Source organism: Heterodontus francisci, chromosome 31 (genome assembly GCF_036365525.1).
Source record: "Heterodontus francisci isolate sHetFra1 chromosome 31, sHetFra1.hap1, whole genome shotgun sequence".
Lineage (NCBI taxonomy): Eukaryota > Metazoa > Chordata > Chondrichthyes > Heterodontiformes > Heterodontidae > Heterodontus > Heterodontus francisci.
In genome coordinates, this window is record NC_090401.1 from 7,939,766 (window position 1) to 7,955,432 (window position 15,667).

Below are 15,667 nucleotides of genomic sequence, written 5' to 3' on the forward strand. Positions count from 1 at the left end.
CATGGTCCATATTGGTACTAACGACATAGACAGGAAGAGAGATGAGGTCCTGCAAAGTGAATACAGCGAGTTAGGCAGAAGGTTAAAAAGCAGGACGTCTAGGGTCGTAATCTCAGGATTACTCCCTGTGCCACATGTTAGTGAGGGTAGGAATAGGAGGATTAGGCAAATGAATGCGTGGCTGAAGAGCTGGTGTAGGCAGGAGGGCTTCAGCTACTTGGATCATTGGGATCTCTTCTGGTGCAGAGGTGACCTGTATAAGAAGGACGGGTTGCATCTAAACTGAAGGGGGACCAATATCCTTACGGGGAGGTTTGCTCGTACGACTTGGGAAGGTTTAAACTAGTCCTGCAGGGCTGTGGGATCCAAAGTAGGAGTCTCTCAGATGAGATAGTTGAGGCAAATGTAGAGGTTAAAGCAAGTCCAGTAGGCAGGCCGGGCAGGAGCAGGACAGGGAGTGTGGAAGGTCTGGTAGGCTAAACTGCATTTACTTTAATGCAAGAAACCTCACAGGTAAGGCAGATGAACACAGAGCATGGATTGGTACATGGGATTGTGATATTATAGCTATTACCGAAACGTGGTTGAGGGATGGGCAGGACAGGAAGCTCAATGTTCCGGGGTACCGATCCTTCCAGCGTGACAGAGGTGGAGGTAAGAGAGGAGGGGGAGTTGCACTATTGATTAGGGAGAACATCACAGCAGTACTTAGGGAGGATATCCCGGGGGGAATGTCCAGCGAGGCCATATGGGGATAACTTAGAAATAAGAAAGGGGTTATAATATAGGCCCCCCAATAGTCAGAGGGAAGTGGAGGAGCATATATGTAGGGAAATCACAGATAGGTGTAGGAATAATAGGGTTGTAATAGTAGGTGATTTTAACTTCCCTAATATTGACTGGGACTGCCTTTGGGCGAAGGGATCAGATGGGGAAGAATTTGTTAAGTGTGTCCAGGATAGTTTTCTGAGCAATATGTGGATGGCCCTACTAGAGAAGGGGCTACACCCGACCTCCTCATAGGAAATGAGGATGGGCAGGTGGTTGATATGTCAGTGGGGGAGCACTTTGGGACCAATGACCATAACTATATTAGCTTCAAGATAGTTATGGAAAAGGATAGGACTGGTCCTCAGGTTGAAGTCCTAAATTGGGAGAAGGCTAATTTCGATGGCATCAGACAGGAACTCTCAAAAGTTGGATGGGAGAGGCTGTTTACAGGTAAAGGGACGTCTGGCAAGTGGGAGGCTTTGAAAAGTGAGATAGGAAGAGTTCAGGGCCGGCATGTTCCTGTTAGGTTGAAGGGCAAGGCTGGCAAGTTTAGGGAACCTTGGTTGACGAGGGATATTGAGGGTCTGGTCAGGACAAAGAAAGAGGCATATGTCAGGTATAGGCAGCTGGGATTGAGCGAGTCCCTCGGAGTATAGGGGATGCAGGACTACACTTAAGAAGGAAATTAAGAGGGAGAAATGGGGCCATGAGATTTCCCTGGCAGATAAGATAAAGGAGAATCCTAAAAGATTCTAGAAGTATATTAAGAGTAAAAGGGTAGCTAGGGAAATGGGCGAGGTCTTAAATGAATATTTCTTGTCCGTATTTACCGTGGAGAAGGTCATGGAAGCTAGTGAGTTCAAGGGAGGGAACACCAATATCCTGGAGCATATCAATATTACAAAGGAGGAGGTGTTGGAGGTATTGAAGGACATTAAGGTGGATAAATCCCCAGGGCCTGACCAGGTGTATCCTAGGATGCTATGGGAAGCAAGGGAGGAGATTGCTGGGGCCCTGGCAGAGATTTTTGTATCATCGTTAGCCATGGGTGAGGTACCGGAAGACTGGAGGATAGCTAATGTTGTGCCTCTATTTAAGAAGGGCAGCAGGGATAAACCAGGGGACTACAGGCCGGTGAGCCTTACATCAGTGGTGGGAAATTTATTGGAAGGTATTCTGAGACAGGATATGCATCTGAAAAGGCAAGGTCTGATTAGGGATAGTCAGCAGAGCTTTGTGCGTGGGAAATCATGTCTCACGAATTTGATTGAGTTTTTCGAGGAGGTGACCAAGAGGATTGACGAGGGCAGGGCAATGGACGTTGTCTACTTGGACTTTAGCAAGGCCTTTGACAAGGTCCCGCATGGTAGGCTGGTCCAGAAGGTTCGAACACATGGGATCCGGCGTGAGCTAGCTAATTGGATACAAAATTGGCTTGGTGATAGGAGGCAGAGGGTGGTAGTGGAGGGTTGTTTTTCAGATTGGAGGCCGGTGACCAGTGGTGTGCTGCAGGGATCGGTGCTGGGCCCTCTGTTGTTTGTCATATATATTAATGACTTGGATGTATATGTAAGGGGCATGATTAGTAAGTTTGCAGATGGCACCAAAATTGGTGGTATAGCGGATAGTGATGAAGGTTGTGTAAGGTTACAACAGGATATAGATCAACTGGGAAAGTGGGCAAGGGAGTGGCAAATGGAATTTAATGCAGACAAGTGTGAAGTGATGCATTTTGGGGTTAAACCAGGGCAGGACATATACAGTGAATGGCAGGGCCCTGGGGAGTGTTCTTTAGCATAGAGACCTTGGGGTGCATGTACATAGTTCCCTGAAAGTGGCAACACAGGTAGACAGGGTGGTGAAGAAGGCGTATGGCATGCTTGCCTTCATTGGCCGAGGCAGTGAGTACAAGAGTTGGGATGTCATGTTACAGTTGTACATAATGTTGGTTAGGCCGCATTTGGAGTACTGTATGCAGTTCTGGTCGCCGCACTACAGGAAAGATGTGATTAAGCTAGAGAGGGTGCAGAAAAGATTCACAAGGATGTTCCCTGGTTTGGAGGGCTTGAGTTATAAAGAGAGATTGGATAGGCTGGGTCTGTTTTCCCTGGAGCAAAGGAGGCTGAGAGGGGACATGATAGAGGTATATAAAATTATGAGAGGCATAGATAGGGTAGATAGCCAGAGTCTGTTTCCCTTGGTAGGGGTGACTAAAGCTAGAGGGCATAGATTTAAGGTGAGAGGGAGGAGGTTTAAAGGGGATCAAAGGAGTAAATTTTTCACACAAAGAATAGTGGGTATCTAGAATGAGTTGCCAGAGGAGGTGGTGGAGGCAGGAACAGTAGCAACATTTAAGAGACATCTGGACAGGTACTAGAATGAGCAAGGCCTAGAGGGATATGGAATTAATGCAGGCAGGTGGGATTAGTATAGATCGGCATGATGGTCGGAATGGACGCGGCGGGCCGAAGGGCCTGTTTCTATGCTGTACGACTCAATGACTCTATGACCAAGATGACTCCAACAAACGATGTCTGTTCATTTCACACTTAATAACCTTGTGTGTGACTGTGTATTGAACTCATTTTTGACACAAAGACAGGACTGTCTTTAATTCTAAATTCACATTGCTAACAGTCCAACCTCACGCTGTGTCTGACCCCACGGTGTCCATCCCCACTCTGTGTCCAACCCTACTTTTTTTTTATTCATTCATTGGATGCGAGTGTCACTGGAAAGGCCAGTATTTGTTGTCCATCCCTAATTGCCCTTGAGAAGTGGTGAAGAGCTGCCTTCTTGAACCGCTGCAATCCAAGTGGTGTCGGTCTACCCATAGTGTTGTTCGGGAGTGAGTTCCAGGATTTTGTCCCAGTGACAGTGAAGGAACAGTGATATATTTCCCAGTAAGGATGGTGTATGGCTTGGAGGGGAACTTGCAAATGGTGGTGTTCCCATGTGATTTCTGCCAATGTCCTTCTAGATGAGAGAATACAGAGTAGAATTTCAAAACTTGCTGATGACACCAAACTTGGAGGTATGGCAAACAGTGAGGATGATATGAACTGCCTGCAATAGGAGAGATAGGCTAGCAGAATAAGAAGACAGGTAGAATATGGAATTTAATACTGATAATAGTGAGGTGAGGAAAAGGAACAGGGAGAGGCAATATATACTTAAAGGCACAGTTCTAAAGAGTGTGCAGGAACAGAGGGACCTGGAGATCCAAATGCATTGATCTTTCAAGGTAGCAGGACATATTGAGAGTGTGGTTCGTAAAGCGTATGGTATCTTGGGCTTCATAAATAGCGGTATTGAGTACAAAAACAGCAAAGCTGTGCTGAACCTTTATAAATCTGTGGTCAGGCCCAACTGGAGTATTGCATCTTCCAACTGGAAGGATGTGAGGGTCCTTGAGAAGGTGCAGAGGAGATTGACGAGAATGGTTCCACGGATTTTAGTTTCAAGGTTAGGTTGGAAAAGCTGGGGTTATTCTCCTGAGAACAAAGGAAATTGAGTGGAGATTTAATAGAAGTGTACAAGTTTATGACAGTCCTAGATAAGTTAGACAAAGAAAACTGTTCCCATTAACTAATGGAACAAGGACTAGTGGAAACAGATTGAAAGTTATGGGCAAAAGCTGCAGGGGGAATATGAGGAAGAACATTTTTACATAATGAATTAAAAACAAGAAATGCTGTAAATACTCAGCAGGTCTGGCAGCATCTGTGGAGAAAGAAGCAGAGTTAACAACTCAGGTCAGTGACCCTTCATCAGAACTGACAAATATTAGAAATTTAAAAGGTTTTAAGCAAGTAAAGCGGGGTGGGGGCAAGAGATAACAAAAGAGGTGTTGATAGTCAAGGTCACAGAGAATAACTGACCAAAAGGTCATGGAACAAAGGCAAACGGTATGTTAATGGTGTGGTGAAAGACAAAGCGTTAGTACAGAGAGGGTGTGAATTGACTGTAAAATGAACAGCCCTGGCCTAAAGTACAACCATTAAAATAGCAGTGGGTAGGCACAGTAGAAACAAACTAAACAAACTAAAATAAAATGAACAAATAAAAAAGAAACAATAACTAAAAATAAAAAGGGGGGCCCGTTATGCTCTGAAATTATTGAACTCAATGTTCAGTCCGGCAGGCTGTAGCGTATCTAATCGGTAGATGAGATGCTATTCCTCGTGCTTGCATTGATGTTCACTGGAACACTGCAGCAATCCCAGGACAGAGATGTGAGCAGGAGAGCGGGGGGGGGGGGGGGGGGGGGCGGTGGGGGTAGTGGGGGGGGCGTTGAAATGGCCAGCAACTGGAAGCTCGGGGTCATGCTTTCAGACTGAGCGCAGGTGTTCCGCAAAGTGGTCACCCAATCTGCGTTGGGTCCCCCCAATGTAGAGGAGACCACATTGTGAGCAGTGAATACAGTATACTACATTGAAAGAAGTACAAGTAAATCGCGGCTTCACCTGGAAGGAGTGTTTGGGGCCTTGGATAGTGAGGAGAGAGGAGGTAAATGGGCAGGTATTACACCTCCTACGATTGCAGGGGAAGGTGTCGTGGGAAGGGGACGAGGTGGTGGAGGAGTGGACGAGGGAGTCGCGGAGGGAGCGGAACCCCACGGAGGCTGGTGGGGTTGAAAGTGAAGACAAGGGGAACCCTTTCGCAATTCTGGGAGGGAGGGGAAGGGGTGAGGGTAGAGGTACGGGAAATGGGCCGGACACGGTTGAGGGCCCTGTCAACCACAGTGGGTGGGAATCCTCGCTTGAGGAAAAAGGAAGACATATCAGAAGCGCTGTCATGGAAGGTAGCATCATCAGAGCAGATGCGTCGGAGACGGAGAAACTGGGAGAATGGAATGGAGTCCTTATAGGAGGCAGGGTGTGAAGAAGTGTAGTTGAGGTAGCTGTGGGAGTCAGTGGGCTTCTCTCTCCACAGACGCTGCTAGACCTGTTGAGTATTTCCAGCATTTCTTGTTTTTATTTCAGATTTCCAGCATCTGCAGTATTTTGCTTTTATTTTTATATAATGACCTGGAACTCGCTGCCGACAGGATGGTGGAAGCAGAGACAATCAATGACTTCAAAAGGAAATTGGATGGCCACTTGAAGGAAATAGACTTGCAGGGCTACATTGATTGAGCAGGGGAATGGGACTGATTGCAGAGCTCCGTGGAGAGCTGGCATGGACTCAATGGACTGAATGGCCTCCTTCTGTGTTGTAGATGACTCTGCGATAGAGGTCACGGGTTTGGAAGGAGCTGTATATGTTACACACTGCTGCCATATGTCGGTGCTGGAGGGAGTGAAAGTTTAAGGTGGTGGATGGGGTGCCAATCAAGTGGGCTGCTTGACTGTTTTTGGAGCTGCACTCATCCAGGCAAGTGGAGAGTATTCCATCACACTCCTGACTTGTGCTTTGTAGATAGTGGACAGGCTTTGGGAGTCAGGAGGTGAGTTACTCACCAAAGAATTCCCAGCCTTTGACCTGTTCTTATAGCCACAGTATTTATATGGCTGGTCCAGTTATGTTTCTGTTCGATAGTGATCCCCAGGATGCTGATGGTTGGGGATTCAGCGATGGTAATGCTGTTGAATGTCAAGAGGAGATGGTTAGATTCTCTCTTGTTGGAGATGGTCATTGCCCGGCACTTGTGCAGCGTGAATGTTACTAACCCACCGTCTAAGACTCCCGGATGGTATGTTGCCTCCCGGGTGCCAGGGTCAGGGATGTCTCGGATCGAGTCTATAGGATTCCTAAGGGGGAGGGGGAGCAGCCAGAGGTCGTGGTACATATCGGTACCAATGACACAGCTAGGAAAAGGGATGAGGACATGAAAAGCAAATATAGGGAGTTAGGTTGGAAGCTGAAAGGCAGGACGAGCAGGATAGTAATCTCAGGATTGTTACCGGTGCCACGTGCTAGTAAGGCTAGAAACAGGGAGGGAGTGCAGCTGAACACGTGGCTACAGAACTGGTGTAGGAGGGAGGGATTCAGATATGTGGATCATTGGGATACCTTCTGGGGAAGGTGGGACCTGTACAAGAAGGACGGGTTACATCTGAACTGGAGGGGCACCAATATCCTGGGCGGGAGGTTTGCTAGAGCTCTTCGGGAGGGTTTAAACTAGTTTGGCAGGGGGATGGGAACCGGAGCCACGGATCAGTGGATGGGGTAGCTGTTGAGCAGGCAGATACAAAGTGCAGAGAGTCTGTGAGGAAGGTTAGACAGTTGACAGGGCAAAGTTGCAGCCAGTATGATGGGTTGAAGTGTGTCTATTTTAACGCAAGAAGTGTCAGGAATAAGGGTGAGGAACTTAGAGCATGGATCAGTACTTGGAGCTACGATGTTGTGGCCATTACGGAGACATGGATATCACAGGGTCAGGAATGGATGTTGGATGTTCCGGAGTTTAGATGTTTCAAAAGGAATAGGGAGGGAGGTAAAAGAGGTGGGGGAGTGGCATTGCTAATCAGGGATAGTATCACAGCTGCAGAAAGGGAGGTCGTCGAGGAGGGTTTGTCTACTGAGTCATTATGGGTGGAAGTCAGAAACAGGAAAGGAGCAGTCACTTTGTGTGGGAGTTTTCTATAGACCCCCCAATAGCAGCAGAGACATGGAGGAACAGATTGGGAGGCAGATTTTTGGAAAGGTGCAGAAATAACAGGGTTGTTGTCATGGGTGACTTCAACTTCCCTACTATTGATTGGAACCTCCTTGGTGCAAATAGTTTGGATGGAGCAGTTTTTGTCAGGTGTGTCCAGGAAGGTTTCCTGACTCAATATGTAGATAGGCCGACTAGAGGGGAGACTATGTTGGACTTGGTGCTTGGCAATGAACAGGTGGCAGATCTCTTGGTGGGAGAGCATTTCGGTGATAGTGGTCACAACTCCCTGACCTTTACTATAGTCATGGAGAGGGACAGGAGCAGGCGGGATGGGAAAATATTTAATTGGGGGAGGGGGAATTACAATGCTATTAGGCAGGAACTGGGGAGCATAAATTGGGAACAGATGTTCTCAGGGACATGCATGACAGAAATGTGGAGGTTGTTTAGGGAGCACTTGCTGCGACTGCTGGATAGGTTTGTCCCGATGAGGCAGGGAAGGGATGGTAGGGTGAAGGAACCTTGGATGACAAGAGATGTGGAACAGCTAGTCAAGAGGAAGAAGGAAGCTTACTTAAGGTTGAGGAAGCAAGGATCAGACAGGGCTCTAGAGGGTTACAAGGTAGCCAGGAAGGAACTGAAGAATGGACTTAGGAGAGCGAGAAGGGGACATGAAAAAGTCTTGGCGGGTCGGATTAAGGAAAATCCTAAGGCGTTCTACACTTATGTGAGGAACAAGAGGATGGCCAGAGTGAGGGTAGGGCCGATCAGGGATAGTGGAGGGAACTTGTGCCTGGAGTCGGAGGAGGTAGGGGAGGTCCTAAATGAATACTTTGCTTCAGTATTCACTAGTGAGAGGAACCTGGTCATTTGTGAGGACAGCGTGGAACAGGCTGATATGCTCGAACAAGTTGAGGGTAAGAGGGAGGATGTGCTGGAAATGTTGAATGATATGAGGACAGATAAGTCCCCGGGGCCAGATGGGATATACCCAAGGATATGACGGGAAGCGAGGGAAGAGATTGCTGCGCCTTTGGCGATGATCTTTGCATCTTCACTGTCCACTGGAGTAGTACCAGATGATTGGAGGATGGCAAATGTTGTTCCCTTGTTCAAGAAAGGGAATAGGGATAACCCTGGGAATTATAGACCAGTCAGTCTTACGTCGGTAGTGGGCAAATTATTGGAGAGGATTCTGAGAGACAGGATTTATGATTATTTGGAAAAGCATGGTTTGATTAGAGACAGTCAGCATGGCTTTGTGAGGGGCAGGTCATGCCTCACAAGCCTTATTGAATTCTTTGAAGATGTGACAAAACACATTGATGAAGGAAGAGCAGTGGATGTGGTGTATATGGATTTTAGCAAGGCGTTTGATAAGGTTCCCCATGGTAGGCTCATTCAGAAAGTAAGGAGGCATGGGATACAGGGAAAGTTGGCTGTCTGGATACAAAATTGGCTGGCCCATAGAAGTCAGAGGGTGGTAGTAAATGGAAAGTATTCAGCATGGAGCTCGGTGACCAGTGGTGTTCCACAAGGATCTGTTCTGGGACCTCTGTTCTTTGTGATTTTTATAAATGACTTGGATGAGGAAGTAGAAGGCTGGGTTAGCAAGTTTGCCGATGACACGAAGGTTGCTGGAGTTGTGGATAGTGTGGAGGGCTGTTGTAGGTTGCAACGGGACATTGACAGGATGCAGAGCTGGGCTGAGAAGTGGCAGATGGAGTTCAACCTGGAAAAGTGTGAAGTGATCCATTTTGGAAGGTCGAATTTGAATGCAGAATACAGGCTTAAAGACAGGATTCTTGGTAGTGTGGAGGAACAGAGGGATCTTGGGGTCCATGTCCATAGATCGCTCAAAGTTGCCACCCAAGTTGATAGGGTTGTTAAGAAGGCGTATGGTGTGTTGGCTTTCATTAACAGGGGGATTGAGTTTAAGAGCCGCGAGGTTATGCTGCAGCTCTATAAGGCCCTGGTTCGACCACACTTGGAATATTGTGTTCAGTTCTGGTCGCCTCATTATAGGAAGGATGTGGAAGCTTTAGAGAGGGTGCAGAGGAGATTTACCAGGATGCTGCCTGGACTGGAGGGCATGTCCTACGAAGAAAGATTGAGGGAGCTAGGGCTTTTCTCATTGGAGCGAAGAAGGATGAGAGGTGACTTGATAGAGGAGTACAAGATGATGAGATACATAGATAGAGTGGATAGTCAGAGACTTTTTCCCAGGGTGGAAAGGGCTATCACCAGGGGGCATAATTTTAAGGTGATTGGAGGAAGGTTTCGGGGAGATGTCAGAGGTAGGTTCTTTACACAGAGAGTGGTGGGTGCGTGGAATGCACAGCCAGCGGTGGTAGTAGAAGCAGATACATTAGGGACATTTAAGCGACTTTTGGATAGGTACATGGATGATAGTAGAATGAAGGGTAGGTAGTTACTTAGATCTTAGAGTAGGTTAAAAGTTAGGCACAACATCGTGGGCCGAAGGGCCTGGACTGTGCTGTACTGTTCAATGTTCTATGTTCCAACCGCACTCTATGCCCAATCCCATTCTCAGTCCAGCGCCACTCTGTGTCGAAGCTTTCTCAGTCCAAAGCTACTCTGTGCGTTGGAGAGGGGAATCACTGGACAGTGATTATTACACTTCAGTCTGAAAAGTAACAGAAGCTAAACAGAAAGGAGGAGTAGGGCCCTGTGGATTCCAAGCCCTCCGATGGCAGTTACCTTCTCTGTGAGGAATTCAATCTCTGCTTTAAACTTGCGTCCTCTGTCAGATTGCACTTTTATTATGGCTGATGTGCAGGCTCCTATTGCTGATGTAGGCAGCAAAGACTCCTCCTCTAAAACTGCGTTCACTAGTGAACTTTTCCCAGCACCCGTCTGTCCAAACACCCCGATGCAAATGTTCTCCAGTAGACATTTCTCCTTTAATTGTTGGGTCTTTTTTCTGAAAAAAATTATCATCTTTCGCATTATACAGAAATCACAAAGGAGATGCGGTTGGTAGTTTTGTTAGCATTTATACGAAACCCAGTCATCCTGATACATCCCAATGATGCTCTGAATAAGGCAGTCACATTGTGTAGACATTCTGCCTGGTAGGGCTGCTAAAAATATTTTAATTGGGAAACCAAAGCCAGACACTAGAAAGCTGAAAACGTCGAAAGGAACAGAAAAAAGAAGTCCAATCAATCAGGATTCATGCTGAGTTGTCACTGAGATTGGGTTTGAGGAAGACTTTAGAAGGAAGGAACATCAGAGCCAGGTGCATAGTTCCATCTTTTTGAGTTGAGTGGGCAGATGAACAGAAATCAACACAGTGAAGATTCAGGAAAGAGATTGTGCTGTGGACTGATGAATCTACAGGGACAAATGGAAAGTTCAGAGCAGCAATGAATGCTATTTGCTAAACAGAGAAGAAATGCAGAGAGACACAGAGAGCAGAAAATAAGTCTGCCTAAAGACAAGAAGTTTTTTGTATCCCATGCAGGAGTGTGTTCGAGGAGCTGGAAGAGCTCTTCTAGTATGGGAGCAAGATGGAGGTATTGGATAGTCATGGGCTTTACAGAGCTGGTCAATGGAGAAGAGCTGTTTGGATTGAAAGCCAATTGAGCTTCTTGGAGACAGGTTCAGCAATGATGAAACAGATTTGGAAGACAGGTTCAGGAGTGAAGGAGACAGATCTAGGAGGCAGGTTCAGCAATGGGCTTTTTAAAAATTCTTTCATGGGTTGTGAATGTTGCTGGGAAGGCCAGCATTTATTGCCTATCCCTAATTGCCCTTGAGAAGGTGGTGGTGAGCTGCCTTCATGAACCTTTGGGGTGTAGGTACACCAACAGTGCTGTTAGTGAGGGAGTTCAAGGTTTTTGACCCAGCGGCAGTGAAGGACCAGTGAAATAGTTCCAAGTCAGGATGGTGTGCGGCTTGAAGGGGAACTTGCAGGTGGTAGTGTTCCCATGCATCTCCTGCCCTTGTCCTTTTCGATGGTAGAGGTTGTGGGTTTGGAAGGTGCTGTCAAAGGAGGCTTGGTGAGTTGCTGCAGTGCATCTTGTAGATGGTACACACTGCTGCCACTGTGCATTGGTGGTGGAGGGAGTGAATGTTCAAGGTTGTGGATGGGTTGCCAATCAATTGGGCTGCTTTCTCCTGGTTGGTGTTGAGCTTTTTAAGTGTTGTTGGAGTTGCATTCATCCAGGCAAGTGGAAAGTATTCCATCACACTCCTAATTTATGCTTTGTAGATGGTGGACAGACTTTGGGGAGTCAAGAGTTCCCAGCCTTTGACCTGCTCTTGCAGCCACAGCATTTATATGGCTGGTCCAGTTCAGTTTCTGTTCAATGGTAATCCCCAGGATGTCAATGGTGGGGGGATTCAGCGATGGTAATGTCATTGAATGTCAAGGGGAGATGGTTAGATTCTCTCCTGTTGGAGATAGTCATTGCCTGGCGTGGCATGAATGTTACTTGCCACTTATCAGCCCAAGCCCGGATGTTGTCTAAGTTTTGCTGCATGTGGTTAAGGACTGCTTCAGTATTTGAGGAGTTGCAAATGGTACTGAACACTGTGCAATCATCAGTGAACATCCCCAGTCTGAACTAATGATGGAAGGAAGATGGTTGGGCCTAGGACACTACCCTGAAGAACTTCTGCAGTGATGTCCTGGAGCTGAGATGATTGACCTCCAACACCACAAAAAGCAAGGGACCCAGTACTGAGCCCTGCGGAATGCCACTGAAAACAGTCCTCCAGTCGCTGAAACAGTCATCAACAATTACCCTTTGTTTCCTGCCACTGAGCCAATTTTGTATCCACCTTGCCGCATTTCCCTGGATCCCATGTGATTTTATTTTTTTAACCAGTCTGCCATGTGGGGCCCTGTCAAAAGCCTTGCAAAAATCCATGTGGACCACATCAACTGCACTACCCTCATCTATCTTCCTTGTTACCTCTTCAGAAAATTCAATCAAGTTGGTCAAACAAGATCTTCCCTTAACAAATCCATGCTGACTATCATTGATTAACCTGTGCCTTTCTAAGTGACAGTTTATCCTGCCTCTCAGAAGAGATTCCAATAATTTGCCTACTACTGAGGTTAGACTGAATGGCCTGTAATTATTCGGTCTATCCTGCGCTCCCTTTTTAAACAGAGGTACAACATTAGCAATTCTCCAATCTTTCGGCACCATACCCGTATCCAGTGAGGACTGGAAAATGATGGTCAGACCCTCTGCTATTTCCTCTCTTGCTTCTTTTAACAGCCTAAGATACATTTCATCTAGCCATGGTGATTTATCAATTTTTGTAATGGAATATAGGCATAATAAGCTTAATTAGTAGCATTGAGATATAGTTAATATAGTATATCTTTCAGAATTAAAGAGTAAATAAATAGTCAGTTTTTAGAACTCACTGAGATTCCCCTTTAAGAAGGTAGAGTTAAATATTTCAAGGTCCCTGTTAGAATAGAATTTCTGTTGCTAGGAAATTGAAAGACAAACACACACATTGAAATATCCTGTGTGACATCAGTAAGATATAGCAATAAACTTAGTTTATGGGATTGTTGATGCAGACAAATCAGCTCAAAAGGTTGCTTCAAGGTACCATAAAAGAGGCAATTATAGACAATAAAACAACAAATGAAAAAGGACTTACAGGAACAAGAGGTCAAGTAAACACGATTATAAACATTTTACCAGATAAGTGCTCACAACTTCAATAAACAGGGGATTTCTAGTAAAGCATTAAGTGGAGAGTTAGTTAATGATTTGCGACAGGTTTGCGTCTGCCTGCAATGAATTTGGCCTAACCATCAGCCTCAAGAAAACGAACATCATGGGGCAGGATGTCAGAAATGCTCCATCCATCAATATTGGCGACCACGCTCTGGAAGTGGTTCAAGAGTTCACCTACCTAGGCTCAACTATCACCAGTAACCTGTCTCTAGATGCAGAAATCAACAAGCGCATGGGTAAGGCTTCCACTGCTATGTTCAGACTGGCCAAGAGAGTGTGGGAAAATGGCGCACTGACACGGAACACAAAAGTCCGAGTGTATCAGGCCTGTGTCCTCAGTACCTTGCTCTACGGCAGCGAGGCCTGGACAACGTATGCCAGCCAAGAGCGACGTCTCAATTCATTCCATCTTCGCTGCCTTCGGAGAATACTTGGCATCAGGTGGCAGGACTATATCTCCAACACAGAAGTCCTTGAAGCGGCCAACATCCCCAGCTTATACACACTACTGAGTCAGCGGCGCTTGAGATGGCTTGGCCATGTGAGCCGCATGGAAGATGGCAGGATCCCCAAAGACACATTGTACAGCGAGCTCGCCACTGGTATCAGACCCACCGGCCGTCCATGTCTCCGTTATAAAGACGTCTGCAAACGCGACATGAAATCGTGTGACATTGATCACAAGTCGTGGGAGTCAGTTGCCAGCATTCGCCAGAGCTGGCGGACAGCCATAAAGACAGGGCTAAATTGTGGCGAGTCGAAGAGACTTAGTAGTTGGCAGGAAAAAAGACAGAGGCGCAAGGGGAGAGCCAACTGTGCAACAGCCCCAACAAACAAATTTCTCTGCAGCACCTGTGGAAGAGCCTGTCACTCCAGAATTGGCCTTTATAGCCACTCCAGGCGCTGCTTCACAAACCACTGACCACCTCCAGGCGCGTATCCATTGTCTCTCGAGATAAGGAGGCCCAAAAGAAAGAAAGTTAATGATACTACCAAATATGGATTGCAGAGTGGCGCAGTGGTTAGCACTTCAGCCTCACAGTTCCAGCAACCCGGGTTCAGTTCTGGGTATTGCCTGTGCGGAGTTTGCAAGTTCTCCCTGTGACCGTGTGGGTTTCTGCTGGGTGCTCCGGTGTCCTCCCACAGCCAAAGATTTGCAGGTTGATAGGTAAATTGGCTATTGTAAATTGCCCCTAGTGTAGGTAGGTGGTAGGAGAATTGAGGGAAGGTGGGGATGTGGTACAGAATATGGGAATAATTTAGGATTAGTATAAATGGGTGGTTGATGGTTGGCACAGACTCAGTGGGCCAAAGGGCCTGTTTCAGTGCTGTATCTCTCTATCACTCTAAGGGAGGTACTGCCAAATCTATGAAAGCAACAAAAACACACACACATATTAGTACCTGGATGCTAAGAGGTCATATGACACCTTAGAAATAGTATAAATATGAAAGGTTCTGAAGCAAACACTTAAAAGTGTTTAGTTCCTTAAACAATACTTCTCAGCCCATGCCTTTCTTTGGGGATTTAAGGTAAAAGTTTACTTTAAATTTTGATGGATACTCTGGATATAATGGTAACATTAGCAAGGTTAAACTTTTGGATTCTATCTTAAAATTAGAATATGTGGCACATCTCTCAATAATATTTGATATTGTGATATATATATCCACTTAATAAGTTTATTGCATGTTAAATTCTTTAATAAATATGTAACGGTTAATAAATCATCTCATGGAGCATTCTGTATACATCTACAAGAACTCCCTCTCTGTGTCTCTTAAAGTGAAGAGATACGTATTGAAGAGAGTTTCCCAGACCTTATAATATCTGGAATATTTATGACTGAGCCATTATTATTAAAAATAGGCTATCCAAAAGATGGCAATATTCTCTGTTAGTTTTCTTTCTTTGTGGGAAAGCTATTCAATTCTTTGGACCCAAATAAGTGTCTCTAAGAGTTTGTCTGGTTTGAATTTACTTAAAGGAGATTCATAGGGATGTACTCCTGATTTAGAACAAAACAAAGAACAGTACAGCACAGGAACAGGCCATTTGGCCCTCCAAGCCTGCGCCGATCTTGATGCCTGTCTAAATTAAAGCCTTCTGCACTTCCAGGGACAGTATCCCTCTATTCCCATCCTATTCATGTATTTGTCAAGATGCCTCTTAAATGACATTATTGTACCTGCTTCCACCACCTTCCCCCAGCATCAAGTTCCAGGTACTCACCACCCTCTGTGCAAAGAACTTGCCTCGCACATCCCCTCTAAACTTTGCCCTTTCACCTTAAACCTATGTCCCCTAGTAACTGACTCTTCCACCCTGGGAAAAAGCTTCTGACTATCTGCTCTGTCCATGCCACTCATAACTTTGTAAACCTCTATCATGTCGCCCCTCCACCTCCGTCGTTCCACTGAAAACAATCCGAGTTTTTCCAACCTCCCCTCGTAGCTAATGCCTTCCAGACCAGGCAACATTCTGGTAAACCTCTTCTGTACCCTCTCCAAAGCCTCCACATCCTTCTGGTAGTGTGGCGACCAGAATTGCACGCAATAT

General features: G+C 46.1%; 1 protein-coding gene across 2 annotated transcripts in view; it reads right to left on the reverse strand.

Annotated features, from left to right (window-relative positions):
* LOC137347064 (nuclear GTPase SLIP-GC-like) overlaps positions 1-15,667 on the reverse strand; it is a 351,039-nt gene that overhangs the window by 261,544 nt on the left and 73,828 nt on the right. For both annotated transcript variants that reach the window (XM_068011077.1, XM_068011078.1), the window contains exon 6: positions 10,097-10,319. In XM_068011077.1, coding sequence (XP_067867178.1) covers positions 10,097-10,319 — 223 coding nt within the window. The remainder of the gene's footprint in view (positions 1-10,096; positions 10,320-15,667) is intronic.